At 39.2% G+C, this 14,326-nt stretch overlaps 1 protein-coding gene across 1 annotated transcript in view; it reads left to right on the top strand.

The window, feature by feature from the left end:
- Nucleotides 1-403: 403 nt before the first annotated feature.
- LOC113529108 (serine-rich adhesin for platelets-like) overlaps nt 404-14,326 on the top strand; it is a 37,460-nt gene continuing 23,537 nt past the window's right edge. The window contains 15 exon segments of the mRNA XM_053235281.1: nt 404-2,071; nt 2,160-3,047; nt 3,962-4,023; nt 4,182-4,220; nt 6,328-6,344; nt 6,760-6,866; nt 7,219-7,280; nt 7,752-7,790; nt 7,885-7,916; nt 8,000-8,055; nt 8,137-8,247; nt 8,341-8,456; nt 10,357-10,483; nt 10,842-10,966; nt 11,124-11,844. Of these exon segments, the coding sequence (XP_053091256.1) occupies nt 2,268-3,047; nt 3,962-4,023; nt 4,182-4,220; nt 6,328-6,344; nt 6,760-6,866; nt 7,219-7,280; nt 7,752-7,790; nt 7,885-7,916; nt 8,000-8,055; nt 8,137-8,247; nt 8,341-8,456; nt 10,357-10,483; nt 10,842-10,966; nt 11,124-11,844 (2,394 nt within the window). The 5' untranslated portion in view covers nt 404-2,071; nt 2,160-2,267.

Genomic DNA, 14,326 nt, shown 5'->3' with positions numbered 1-14,326 from the left:
TCTAAAGAAAACCTGACTAGTAAACAAAACGGGAACTGAAAGAGAAAAAAAAAAAACTGTTATCAGAACTTTTCGGGAAACAAAAACAAATAATCCCAGAACTTTTTTGTTAGCTGGTTTCCCAGAGAGAATCCGGATCCACCGCAACCCTGAGAAGGATAAAGCACTTAGTGAAGATGAATGAAAGAAAAATTCGGCTAATACGAGACAACATTATTCAAAACTCCATATTAACATTATGTAATTGGTTTTAGTTTTGTGTGTGTGGAAAGTGCCAGTGTGACAGTAGTATTTACCTCATATGTCTAAAAATTGAATCACCGCGCTAAAGTGTTAATGTTAACTTTCTTAAAAAAAACCTTAAATGACAGCTTTCTTGTAGTGAATTTCAACCCCTCGGAGTGAATATTTGAGTGTGTTATGTATTTTTAATCCGTGTCATATGGAGGCTTTTACTTTGCCTCATGTTCTATTTTTTCTCTTGCGGGAGGAATTCACGTTAGCTGTCCTGCTAGGCTACATTCACCAAATTCAACAAAAGGTAAGTTACAGTTGTTTGTTTTTAATTTGTTTGTCTCTATCGCCAGTTCAGTTTTGGTGTTTAATCGAAAGGTACATGGCTGCAGATGAAAAACCAATTCAGTCAAAAGTGTAAAACGTAGCTAGTTAGCTAGCTAGCTATGTAGGTACCCTGAAGGGACGTGTGAAGCTAATGCATGAAGCTCGTATAGTCTTATTGAAAATGTCGGTATTTATCCCTTCCAAATTTATATGACATGCAATTTTGAGTAATAGAAACTAATAAAATCTAAAGAATCTGAGTATGTGTTTTAATAATTTACACATGAAAGGATTATATTGATATTTTAAGCCGCTCTACTTTTGACCAATGAAATCCTGCAAAAGCCTTATGACTTTGTATAGCATCTTCATTGTTGATGATGGCCTTCAGTAAAAAAAAAAAAAAAAAAAAATTAAACTGTTACTACTCTGTCTCATTCCGGTTGTAGTTCAAAGCACAGGTTTATATTAATGTACTCCTTAACAGCTCATTCACAGTATACCATATACATATAATCATTGAAGAAAAAGGTTGCTTTAAGGAAAAGCTTATTTACCATTCATGGAAGGAATGTCAGGTGTCAGCGCCTTATAATGACGGTAAGTTTTCCATCATGGGAGAGTCCTCAGGACAGAAGAGTTTACGCTTTGTGGTTTCTCTGTTAAATAGCAAGCTGCATTTTTGACTTAATAACTTTAAGTGAAAGTAAAAATGTGGTGGTGAGGGAGTGAATGTTTATAGCTGTTGTAACTTAAGTGATAACAGGAGCTTGTGTTGTGGACGTTCCACAACATTAAATGTAACTATAAGCAGTTAAACAGTATGCCCTGTCATATTATTAAATGAAAAATTGTAATTGTTGACAAATTACTGTGGTATAAGAGGAATAACACTTCGGAACTTAACGTTATACGAAAATAATCAACTTTGGGGTGATTACACACCACCACGTTATTGATTATTTGCTAGAACAGCATACCCGTCATGTTTTCTTCCTCATTTAGTAATCAGTGCAATGCTAGTAAGGTATTTGTGCAGTTCTGGCAGTGAAGTGACTTGTTACAGTCTTATCACTGTGGGTAGGAACCACCTGACGTGTAGATCTATCAAGTGAAGTAGCCAGCCAGCTAGAGAGTCTCAGATGTTGGGATGGTCTGGTATGCAAAACGATAGCCTCTATTTTATTCTAGCTGCTATTTCTTTGTTTCAAGAGGAGAATGTGTTCCAATTTGGTGGACTTGTTTGGGCGACAGCAGGAGTCTAGTCTGCAACACACTTTTTTATTGTGAGAACTCCATTAATCCTTAAACAGACCAGTGAAGACCTTTGTTTGCAGATCTTTACTAAACACATGCCTGCCTTGAAAATTTTTTACAGAACAGGAAACAGCATCTAGCTATCCTCGCAATTATCAACACACCCATTTCAGAATCCCTGTGTCATGGTGTGTCAGACATGATTGCATAATGCACCAACATCTGTATGATTATGTCTCACTGATGCTTGGAGGTAAGTTTGAGTTTGTTGACTCGTTACTTGGCTACGAGAAGGACCTTGAGTGCATGATTTTCTTCTCATCTACAACCTTTATTAACAGGTGAATGATAGTCTGCAACTCAACCAGCATCAACTTCTCTTCTTTGAATACTACTCTTGCTGAGTAGTTGCTTTGTCTGCTGTTTTGTCGTCTCACCAGCCCTGCAGCATGTCTCAGAAATACCCCTACACGAACACAGACGATGACTTTCAATCACATCAAGACATGTATGCAGATTCGTACAGGAGACAGTACCGGCCAGGCGTTAGATCCTCGTCTCAGGAGCAAAAATGCTCTACAACATCTTCCAACAGAACTGTAGACTCTCCTGTCCACTTACCCGGGATGGCTTTGTCATTTCTGCACAGCTGTGGACTGGACTCGAGCGATATTGCCCACCTTGCAGAACTTCCTGAGCATCTCTTCACGGTCGAGACACTTTCCAAAATGCTTTTACAGATCAAAGAACGTAAATTGTCCAATGCTTCATCATCTAGGCCCAGCATAAGTCAGCCTCTTGACAATACCTCGACTCGTCCCCGGGAGGGTAGTAGCCACACCGAACCTGTTGAGTATCCGATTGATCGACCCGCACATCCAGTGTACCCTCTTCCTCCAGAGCAAGTTCAAACCTGGCAAGACCGCTGGGGGAATCCTCGAAGAATGAGTTCTTTAACCACTGCTACCAGTGGTTCCAGCACTAAGTGCAGCAATGTTTCAGACTGCAGCCTCTCCAAGGAAACTGGCCCATATTGCAATACCAAAGAATCACCAGGGGCTTCGTCACGCTCTTTTGTTGATTTTGGACCGAGGCCTCTCCTTTCCCTGAGATTAGAGCCACCTGTTATCGCACCTACTAGGAAGGAGGCCTCAGACTTCAATTGCAAAATTCCCCCGGCTTTTCCTCATGTGTGTTGTCTCTGTGACATTTCTGTCCGTTCTACAAAGGTAAGTAGCATCTTGAGTTTTCATACAGCTCTCATTACCATCTTGTCACCAAACCAGCTAAAGATGTAAATTAATATCAGCTTTGAACACTCCGGTAAGTTTATTGGGAAACACTGTTGCTATAATATCTGTACTTCAGCCCATGAGTGTTATATTTTTTATATTATTTAATATATATATTGCTATTTGCAATTTAAATTGGTTTCATTTTTAGTATGGATTTATCCATTTTTTTGTTTTAAGTTCATATTGATATTTCTCCTCCATTTTATTTATATTTTAGTTAATAATTTTAGTTCTATGGGCAGAGTTCATTTTTGCCAGATCTATAGAGAATAAAATACACAGATTTGTATAACATTAAAAAAAAATGCTAATTTTAATTTTAACAGTAATCAGCCCATTTATTCTGATATTATGAGGTACTCTGTCAAAATCATGGTTAGATTTTGGAAAACTGGCAATCTCTATTGACAATTTCTGCTGAAGTTATAAATCCAACCAGAACTCAAGCTTTTTTCAGTAGGCTAATGTTTTTGTATCAAGTGGGTGTGGCACGAAATGTTGCCATCAAATACAACTAAACTTCGCTAATTTCCTTCTGCATTTATTACCTAAAATTCACCATATTTTTAAGAATTAAAAACAAAAAATTATTTATGCCCCCTTGTATTTAATTTCATTTATTTTCAGGAGCATTTTTAGTTTTGCTTCATTGTCATTTTCAGGTTAGTTGTTGCCATCTTAGTTTACTAAATGGTTTGGCATTGTTTGTTAACAAATATAACCTTGGTGTAAGACACAAGGGGAAAAAATCCTGTCAGTTACGAGGCTAATTATCTGGAACATGCTGCGAGACATATTTATTGTACTGTATTTGCTGTAGCTGTTTTTTCCCCCCTGCTTTTTTGTAGGAGTGGCTTTTTCATGTTCGGGGTCGTGAGCATACTAAAAGTCAGCTTGAACTTGTGAAAAAGTAAGTGCATGCCTCAGCTGTAAAAGCTGTGTGGTTTATGTTATATAATATAATATAATATGATATAATATAATATAATATAATATAGTTTTAGAAGATAACAGGTGCTCAACTAAAGTTGGCATTGTTGGTGAATTTATCATTAATTTTTTCTGTAGGTACCCAAAGTGGTCACAAAATATCGAATCTGCGAGAAGGTAAATAAATCTTGTGACAAGAACTTTAATCACAGTTCAATTGTTTTTCACTGATTTGAACAGAATCAGAACAGGTTTCACAATTTACAGTAAAATCGCACTGATTTAAAATGATGTGTATTGGACAAAACTTGGGACGTGATCGTGAATTAGTACAGGCATCTGCTTCATTGGCCCATTCGTTAGGGGGCAAAGCACAGAACGTGCGTAAGCTCCCTATCGTTCTTCTTCCATTTCTTATTATTAGATTGTTGTTGTTCTTCTTTTTTTCTGGCTAGGGTGTCTATGTCAGCCCATAGAACTGTCTGGTAAAAAGTTGTGAAATTTGGCACACTTATTGGAAAGAGTCTAAGGAATATTCTGACCAAATTTGGGCTAAGTGCTGCCAGTGCCAATGGGTCAAATTTGGGCCTAATTTGGAATTAGGTTTATGGTCATAACTTTTGAACTGTTTGTCCGAAATTTAAAAGGCATCCCTGGATTCCCTGGGTTGAGACGAGTTCAGTGCAAACTATGATGCCAATTTCCACCTAATTAGATTTTGTCAATTTAATTTTGTCAGACATCTTGGGATTTTTTCACTACTCCTCCTACACATTTTGTCCAGTCTTCACCAAATTTGGCTCACATCATCTTGAGACCTGTCTGAACAAAACTTATCAAAGGAATTTTGATATTCAAAACTGTTCTCCTGTAACACACTTGCAAATGCCAAAAAACAGGATGTGCGGGTGTATCTCAGCAATGCATTTACATATCATCACGAAACTTGATAAGTACCTTTAGGACCACACCCTGAATGTAGTCAAGAAGTTTCGTATCTGCGCTACCTTGTGGTCAAGAACTGTGACAGCCTTCATTTTCTTTTTCCTTATATCATTTGAAGAATTTGTGCTAAATTCACAGTTCATTTTTCCTATAATTCCCTGGAGTATGCTGAAGTGAATGCACATCAGCGTCTGTAATTCAAATGTACTTCCTGTTGACCATCTTGGATATTGTCAAAAACTGTTTTTGCTACTCCTCCTACAAATCATATCCAATCAACACCAAATTTGGCATACATCATCTTCAGACCAACCTGGACAAAGGCTGTCAAAAGAAGGATATTCCATAAGGTTTGTAATGTGCCAACATATCAGACGGTGAAGCCACCAAACAGGAAGTTAGGCTGTATCTGAGCAATGACCTTGCACACTGACACAAACCCTGGGGCTATTTCATGACAGCGCCACTTACTGGTCAAAAGTTACAATAACATGCTTCCATCTAAGTGCCATGTTTGCTACTGCTCTGCCAAATTTTGTCAAATCTTCAAGAAATTTAGCTCACGTCCTTTTGAGACCTGTCTACACAACTGCCTACTGCCATTCTAGACATTCAATGTGCTATTATACAGACAACATATGACTGACAGGGTTTCATATCAAATAGCATTTTTATTGAGCAATTTTTAATTAAAAAAAAAAAAACGCAAACATAATATAAGGCAGATATAAGTTTGGTGCAGATACTTGCACAGAGTGGGGGGAAAAGGCCCAGACTGATGAGAGAAACCATAAATACCTTATATGTTTTTAAATTGCAAGAAGAAAACATTTTCAGGTCAGAGCACTAGCAATCATGACCAAAGGTCAAAGTAGCAACAGACGACACCACAGGTCACAGCAGTATGCCACCCTGCTGCCCGTTTGTTTATCTAGACCTTTCCTCCTACAGTCAGAGAATTCCATCACTGTCTGTGGTCAAAACATACACATCATGAGTGAAACTACAAATCATTCTTGAATCCCTTTGCCTAAAGTTATTGCTCTGCCTTTCTGTGATTACTTAAGCAACAATTGTAGCGCATCTGTGAATGGGCAGCTCACCAAGTCTGTTTGCTTGGCCCCCAAAAATGCTGCTCGCAGCTTTCATTTTTATTACTATTATACTGTTAAACATTAACAAGATGAATTTCCTTTGGTACTGTGCATTTCTCTTTTTCTTCCCTCACTCCTTCTGTGTCCTGTGTCCTTGTCCTGTGTTTTTTTTACCCATTAAAATGTGTCATACTGTTTCAGAAGGAGAGATGCATAAGTCTAATGTTATATTCTTGTAATTTCAGGAATGAAAGCTCGGAAGGTAAAAGTCCTCATCTCTTCATGAACTTGTTAAAAGTCACATAATCTCATGTTTTGGTGGTGCTATATCACTCAGGCTGGGGTCGTACTTGCTTTTAACTACATGCACAAGATGGCTCTGCATATTTTCTGCATTCATTCAGTGTGTTGACGGTGCACATGCGAAAGCATTAACATGACTAATGTAAGTGGTGTAATACCGTCTAAAATAGTAGGGCCGGTATAGTGCAATGTTCTGAACAGACTAGAGTGTTGTTTCAGAATAGTTTTTAAATAATAACATGAACCAATTTCCTACTATGGTTTGTGTAATAAATTTACAATAAGTATCATTTAGTCTTCATACCCATCAAAGTCCATTGTTGTACCAATCAATGGGTTTCTTAATGTATTAATTTATTTCAATGTCCTGTAAGTTTACAAGGTGCCAACCAGGACAGAGGCCTCAGACTTCAATGGCACCGTTCCCCCAGTTTTTCCTTACTTGTGTGCTCTCTGCAACATCACTGTCTTTTCTGAAAAGGTAAGTAGTTTTTGTAGAGACAGCTTTATTACATTTTCTCATATTTATGTACCTAGAGTGCCAGCTAAGATGTTCAAATTAACACAGATTTATCACCGAAAAAGCAGATAAGCTAAAGTAAGCTTTAAAAAGAAAGAAAGAAAGAAAAAACTACTATTTTGCAATCTGTGATGGAATCTGAACATTTATGTCCTAGGCTGAATAACTAGATCATGCTGAATGTATTGCTGAATACATACATACATGCATACATTGCACAAAATGTTTTTATTCAAGCTTCCTGCGATTGATATGATAAACACTACTATAATTCTGTGCTATCGGATGTATGCAGTGTATTTCTTTTTTATAGGACTGGTCTGTGCATGTTACAAGTGGTCAGCATGCTAAGAGCCAGCTTGACCTTATGGAAAAGTAAGTCAAGCATTCAATCAATTCAGCAGCCATATTACTGAATGTACTGTTACAATGTTTAAATATTTTTACTCAGCTCTAAAATGGACTTTCCATTTTACACTAGAAAATATACCTTTTCTAGTCATTTGAAAACTTTAAACACAGTGGGTAATACTCTTTGTAGGCTCTTCTTATTTCTCTGACTACTAAGATATCTTTAGAGATGACAGGGCTCAACAGACTCAACTTAATGGCTTCAGACATTTACTTGATTAATGACTGGGTTATAGGGAATTCAGTTGTCATGGCATGTAGAAATCACCAAAACTGTATTCGATCTAGATGTGTAGCCCCTTCACATGCAGCTGTTAAATATAGAGAGACAAGAACAATAGTTTGTGCCAGTGTATTTATTAAAATACTTTAAATATTTATAATGTTAAGTGGATTACAGATGAATTTACATTAAAAGTGATTACATTTCTGTAGGTACCCAGAGTGGGATGGGACTGTTCAATCTTCTAGAAGGTAAACAAATCTGGTCAAGAAATGGAAATGCTCTTATTGCACAAAGTTTTAAAATGCACTTATTTTTCTGACAAATTTTTTGTAATTTTATTAGAAATGATGGTCACACCGCCACAGACAGAAGAGGTAAAGGTCCTCATCTTTTCCTGAGCATGTTAAAAATGTTAGTTCTCATAATATCACATTAATTGTGCTGTATCTCATACCAGATGGAACCTCAAAAGAAAATACTTCAGACATGAAGATTTCACAAGCGACAAATGAAGTAGGTTTAATGTTGCCATTTCTGTCTTTCATCTTTCATTTTATATGACTTAAAATAATTTAAATTTGCATGTGAACACAGGGCAAAGTGATCTGCGTTAAATTTGAAACTAATACAGTGGAAGAAAAATATTTGAGAAAATTGCTTGGACAGTTTGGAGAAGTTGTGCAAATAGGAATGTTCCCTAGAATGGTATGGCTGGATGTATTTTGTTTAGTATGTATACTTATTTACATGTCTGCTAATTACTTACTCACTTACTCATTTGCTTATGTATGTATTTAGGCGTATGTGGAAATGCAATCAAAAGACCAGTCAGAGGATATAGTAAAATACTTTGCAGGAAACCCTTTGAAAGTTCAGGAAAAGCAGGTTGAATTTTCTATCTTTGCAGACTTCAGATAATAATAATAATAACTCTTTTTTTTTTTTTTTTTTTTTTTTTAATTATTAGGTATTATTATATTATAGCCATACTCTCAAATTTATTTTCTTTTTAAATAGTAGTGTGTATGTGATCACCCTACCTCATGCTTTAATATTACTTTAATAATTTTTTTAGTATTACTTAAAAAAAAAAAAAAAAAAAAAAAATATATATATATATATATATATATATATATATATATATATATATATATATATATATATATATATATATAAATTTAAATGTTTCTACATTAAAAAAAAGAACCAGCCACAGTTCTTCTGGAGACTTTGATGTCACAGTTGCTTCTTCTTTTTTCAGCAAAACCCAGCAGCCTTCATTATGTTTTTTGTCTGAAAAGTGGTCTCTTACGTAATATGCTGCTTTCTTTACTGACATACAAACATTTTTCTGTAACATTAAATTTTGTGCTGGAAAACTAATGTTTGGAATCTAAAAAGTTTTTGTACTGAATCAATAATGTAGAAGTAATAAAATAAATAATAACAGTTTTATTTTAACAAAATTTGTACTAAAAAATAGGGTGTCTAAGACTTTTGCACAGTACTGTGTGTGCGTGTGTATGATTTTACATGTATGTATGTATAATTATTATTATTATTATTATTAAATATTGTATACACCGATCAGCCATCATTAAACATTAAAACACTTGCCTAATAATCCGTCGAGGCATGGACTCCACAAGACCTCTGAAGATGTTCTGTGGTATCTGACACCAAGACAGAGCCTTTAAGTCCTGCAAGTTGCGAAGTGCGGCCTCAAGGGATCGGACTTGTTTATCCAGCACATCCCACAGATGCTTGATTGGCTTGGGGAATTTGGAGGCCAAGTCAACACCCTGAACTCTTTGTCATGTTCCTCAATCCATTCCTGAACAATTTTTGCAGTGTGGCAGGGCACATTATCCTGCTGAAAGAGATCACTGCCATTAGGGAATACCGTTGCCATGAAAGGGTGTACTTGGTCTGTAACAATGTTTAGGTAGGTGTTATGTGTCAAAGTAATAGCCACATGAATGCCAGGACCCAAGGATTCCAAGTAGGACATTGCCCAGGGCATCACACTGCCTCTGCCATCTTGCCTTCTTCCCATAGTACATCCTGGTGCCATCTCTTTCCTAGGTAAGTGACACACATGCACCCAGCCGTCCACATGATGTAAAAGAAAACATGATTCAGACCTGGTCACCTTCTTCCATCGCTCCATGGTCCAGTTCTGATTATCACATGCCCGTTGTAGGCACTTTTGGCAGTGGACAGGGGTCAACATGGGCGCTCTGCCCGATCTGCAGGTACACAGCCCCATATGCAGCAAGCTGCGATGCACTGTGTGTTCTGACACCTTTCTCTCATAGCCAGCATTAACTTTTTCAGCAGTTTGAGCTCGAGTAGCTCTTCTGCGGGATCGGATCAGACGGGCTATCAGTGAGCCTTGGGTCCAAAAGTGGCAACAGGGTCATGGGTGGCCAGTTCACCGGTTGTCCTTCCTTGAACCACTTTTGGTAGGTACTAACCACTGAATACCAGGAACACCCCACAAGACCTGCCGTTTTGGAGATACACGAACCCAGTCATCTAGCCATCACAATTTTGCCCTTGTCAAAGTCGCTCAGATCCTTACGCCTGCCCATTTTTCCTGCTTCCAACACATCAACTTCAAGAACTGCTGCCTAACATATCCCACCCCTGACAGGTGCCATCGTAACGAGATAATCAATGTTATTCATTTCACTTGTGAGTAGTTTTAATGTTATGGCTGATCAGTGTATATTAAATATACATACTGTATATACATACTATAAACACTGTATATTTTAATTCCGCAGTTGACCAGTCATTTTTGTTTCTGTTTTTTTAGCCAAGTTCTCGAGTTGTAAGCTTCACACCATTACCTGCTGGAGATGGTATCACTGCAGAGTTGACTGCCATTGCTAAACGTTTTGGATCTGTCAAAAAATCCTTGTTTCTGCCAAACCGGGTAACACGTTCATTGCATATGTGGATGTTCAATATTCATTAGTGTGGAAATTGGGATTTTATGTTGAAGTATGAATATGAACAAAATTACCATATCTTTAGCACTCACTGTTAAAATTCTTATTAGTTTGTAAGATAACATGTTCCTGCTTATTTGAATTTGTGATGCAATTCATTTAAAATCACATATGACTATAAAATCATCTAAACTCTAAAAAAGGTAATGGCAAAGTGGGCCTTTTTGGGCAATTAATTCATAATAACTGCAGTCCTGAACCAAACTGTCAGGTGTTCCTTCGCGCCCCCCCCCCCCCCCCCCCCCAAGTTCACTTATTCACTTCAGTTCATCTCTTCCACAGGGTTTTGTGGAAATGACTAGTTTAGCAGAAGCCAAGAAATTGGTCGAATACTACTCAGCCAATCAACTGAAATTAAAAGGCAAATTCATTCAAGTCACCTTCTCTTGTGAATATAACTCATTAAGGCAAGTAGTTTTCCTGTATTTTCCAGTAGTTATATGAATATAGGTGGTTGTCATGCATTTTGTAGACTCTAGCATGATTATATATTTATCAGTTGTCTTCAGTTTTTTTTTTTTCCACATATATATATATAATTTGGTATCCTTGCTTATGGCGCAGAGAGGCAGACGTTAATTACAGAACACAATCCCGGCGCTCTCACTCTCACAGAAGATCTAGTCCAGGCAGGCACAGCATTCAGAGGGACTCTCCTAGTCCCAGGAGAAGACGTTCGTCAGAGAAGACCCACTCTAGCCCTAAGAGAAGATGCTCATCAGAAAGGACTCGCTCTAGCCCCAAAAGAAGACACTCATCAGAGAGGACTCATTCTAGCCCCAAGAGAAAATGTTCATCAGAGAGGACCCATTCTAGCCCCAAAAGAAGACATTCATCAGAGAAGACCCACTCTTCTAGGAGTCACCACGTAAAAGAGCCTGAAGATTCTCAAAAATCCAAGGAGAGCTCTAGTACTTTCTCAAATTCATGCCACTCCTCAAGCTCAGCTGCTAAAGATGAAGCTACAAAATCAAGTGCAGATACACAAGAAAAGAGAAGTGTGAGCAACAGCTATGTTGAAAGCATGGATTCAGACAGTGACCTTGAAGGGCTAGAAGTGATAGCAGATGATGGTGAAGAATTGGGGAATGACATTGATGATTATGAGCCCACAACACATGACCAGGAGAATTTACCATCAGAACCTATGGATATAACAGACATTCACACAGAAGAACAAGTAAAGCCTGGAGAAGTTTCTCCAAATGCTGATACAGCAGAAGCATCAAACAGTCTAAAGGAGGGCCAAAAGTTTGAAGAACAGGAAGATCAGGAAATAAAGGAGGTACATACTGAAACTATGACGTGAACCATACAGTCACTGACTGACCACATTATTAGGAACATCAGTGCACCTGCTCATTCATGCAGTTATCTAATCAGACAGTCATGTGGCATTTACATTACATTTACATTTATGGCATTTGGCAGACGTCCTTATCAAGAGCGCCTTATGGAACTGCTTTGAAGTCTCTATCAATAAATACATCCTGATATTGGTTCACTAGATCACGGACTAAGAATACCATCAGTCTAAAAAAAACTCTCTTTGGGAGGTAATATAGTAAGAAAAGAAAACAGACAACATGAGATAAGTACTTCAGGAAGAGGTAGGTCTTTAGACAGCCAGTGACTCAGCTGTTCATTCATAGGGGAAGTTCATTACACCACCTAGGTGCCAGAACAGAGAAAAATCTTGACAAATGCCTTGAGAGGTGGGGGGACCAGTTGAGCAGTGGTAGAGGATTGGAGGGAGCCTGGTGCAGGAAGGGTGTGATAAGTGCTTTGAGGAAAGTGGGCTGCAGTCTTTTAAATCTAATGCTGGCAGCTACATGAAGCCAGTGGAGGGAGCGTAGCAATAGTGCGGTGTGGGAGAATTTCGGAAGGTTGAAAATAAGTTGTGCAGTTGCATTCTAGATCAGTTGCAGAGGTCAAATGGCCCTCAGAGGCAGACCTGTCAGAAGCAATTTGAGGTAGTCCAGACTTGAAATGACGAGGGACTGAACAACTACCTGAGTGGCCTGTATGGATAGAAATGGACAACTCCTCCCAGTGTTGTAAAGGAGAAATGGTTGCGTACAGTGACCAAAGGTGAGATCTGAAGAGTTGTCCAGGGAGATCACAGAATCCTAACATAGGGATGAATCAACTGGGATGAACAGCAGTTCAGTTTTGCTGGGATTAAGTTTCAGCTGATGGGCTGCCATCCATGGTCAGATGTTTGCCAGACATGCTGAGATCTGAATGGAAACATGAGTGTCTGAGAGAGGGAAGGAGAGGATGAGTTGAGAGTTATCCACATAGCAGATCAAGTTGCGACGAGCGAGACCTTGGTACACAAAGGAACACAGCAAAGAGAGGTTGTTGGTTGGGGGAACGTGCTCTTTTATTTACAGCGACAAGTTGTGCAGCAGTAATTCAAATGTGAAGGGACTGGTGAGGTTGAGTGCAGGTGAGGTCGTCTCCGAGGTTGGTGTGGCAATCTCCATGTAGCGGCACACTGAGGAGACAGAGGATTGGTAACGGTAGCTTTTAGAGAGCCCCAAGGAGTGATGTGCACCTTTTGTGTGCGGGCCACCCGCCCGCCATCACAAAGTATAGAGGGAGAACAGAAGAGGACCAAGCACTGAGCCTTGTGGGACACTAGTGGAGAGTCTGTGTGGTCAGATGTGGATCCCCTCCACATCACCTGATATAACCAACCCTCAAGGTGGGAGGCAAAATGCCATCCTTTGCCACGAACTCCAAGACAAGAGAGTCTTGTGGTTGACTTTGTTAAACTGAAAGGTTTAGGAGGATGAGGACTGATGACAGTTTGGCTGATCTAACAGCGTGTAGCTTCCCAGAGATGGTCTGGAGCATTGAAGAAGGGATTGGATCCAGTGGGCGGGTGGTAGGATTGCAGGATAAGATGACTTGCAGGACCTCTTCTGTTGCTAGTTTAGTAAAATTTGCCAGTGTAAGAGAAGGGGAATCCTGAGTGTGTACTGTAGGAGCTGGGGTAGGAGTGATGGTCTGGTAGATTTTTTTCAATCTTTGCATCACAAAAGGTGGCAAAGTCTTCAACAGTCAGGGAAGACGGAGCAGGAGAAGCCCTCGGGTTATGTAGTGAAGTGATGATGTGGAGAAGGCACTTCAGAGGAGAATTTGGACAGGAGAGTGCAGTAAGAGAAGATCTCTGTCGAGTTGTGATTTCTTCCACTTTCAGTCTGCTGTTCTTAATTCTCTCCGATTGCTGCGCAACACATCCGATAGCCAATGAACAGGGCTAGAAATCTTCCTGGGTTTAGAAGGTAGAGGGCAGAGGAGGTCCTTGGATGAGGAAAGTGAGGAGAAGAAAGTGTCTCTAGTTAACTCCAGTGGTGGGGAGGAGAAGGAGTCAGGGTCTGGAAGGGATGATATGGTGGAAGGAAGCTCAGGAGGAATGGGAGATAGAGTGGAGGTTTCGGTGAGTGGCAGAGAAATATTGAGAGCAGGTTGTAGGCAGGATAGGGAGGGTGATGGTGAAGGGTACCAAGTGATGATCAGAGATGTGGAGTGGGGTAGCATTCATGTCTGTAGCTGGAGAGGAGCAGCTGAAGACCAGGTTCAGGACATTTTCTCCCTTGTGTGTGGGAGTTCAGCTGTTGAATGTCAGGGAGAAGGAATGCAAAAGAGGGAGAAGGCGAGAGGACCGGAGCTTGTTGGAGGGGAGGTTGAAGTCTCAGAGGACAGTGAGAGGGGTGCTGTCGGTAGGGAAAAGAGTGAGGAGCTTGTCCATTTCTTCA

This window comes from Pangasianodon hypophthalmus, chromosome 7, assembly GCF_027358585.1.
Source record: "Pangasianodon hypophthalmus isolate fPanHyp1 chromosome 7, fPanHyp1.pri, whole genome shotgun sequence".
NCBI lineage: Eukaryota > Metazoa > Chordata > Actinopteri > Siluriformes > Pangasiidae > Pangasianodon > Pangasianodon hypophthalmus.
This window is presented reverse-complemented; position numbering and strand designations above follow the sequence as displayed.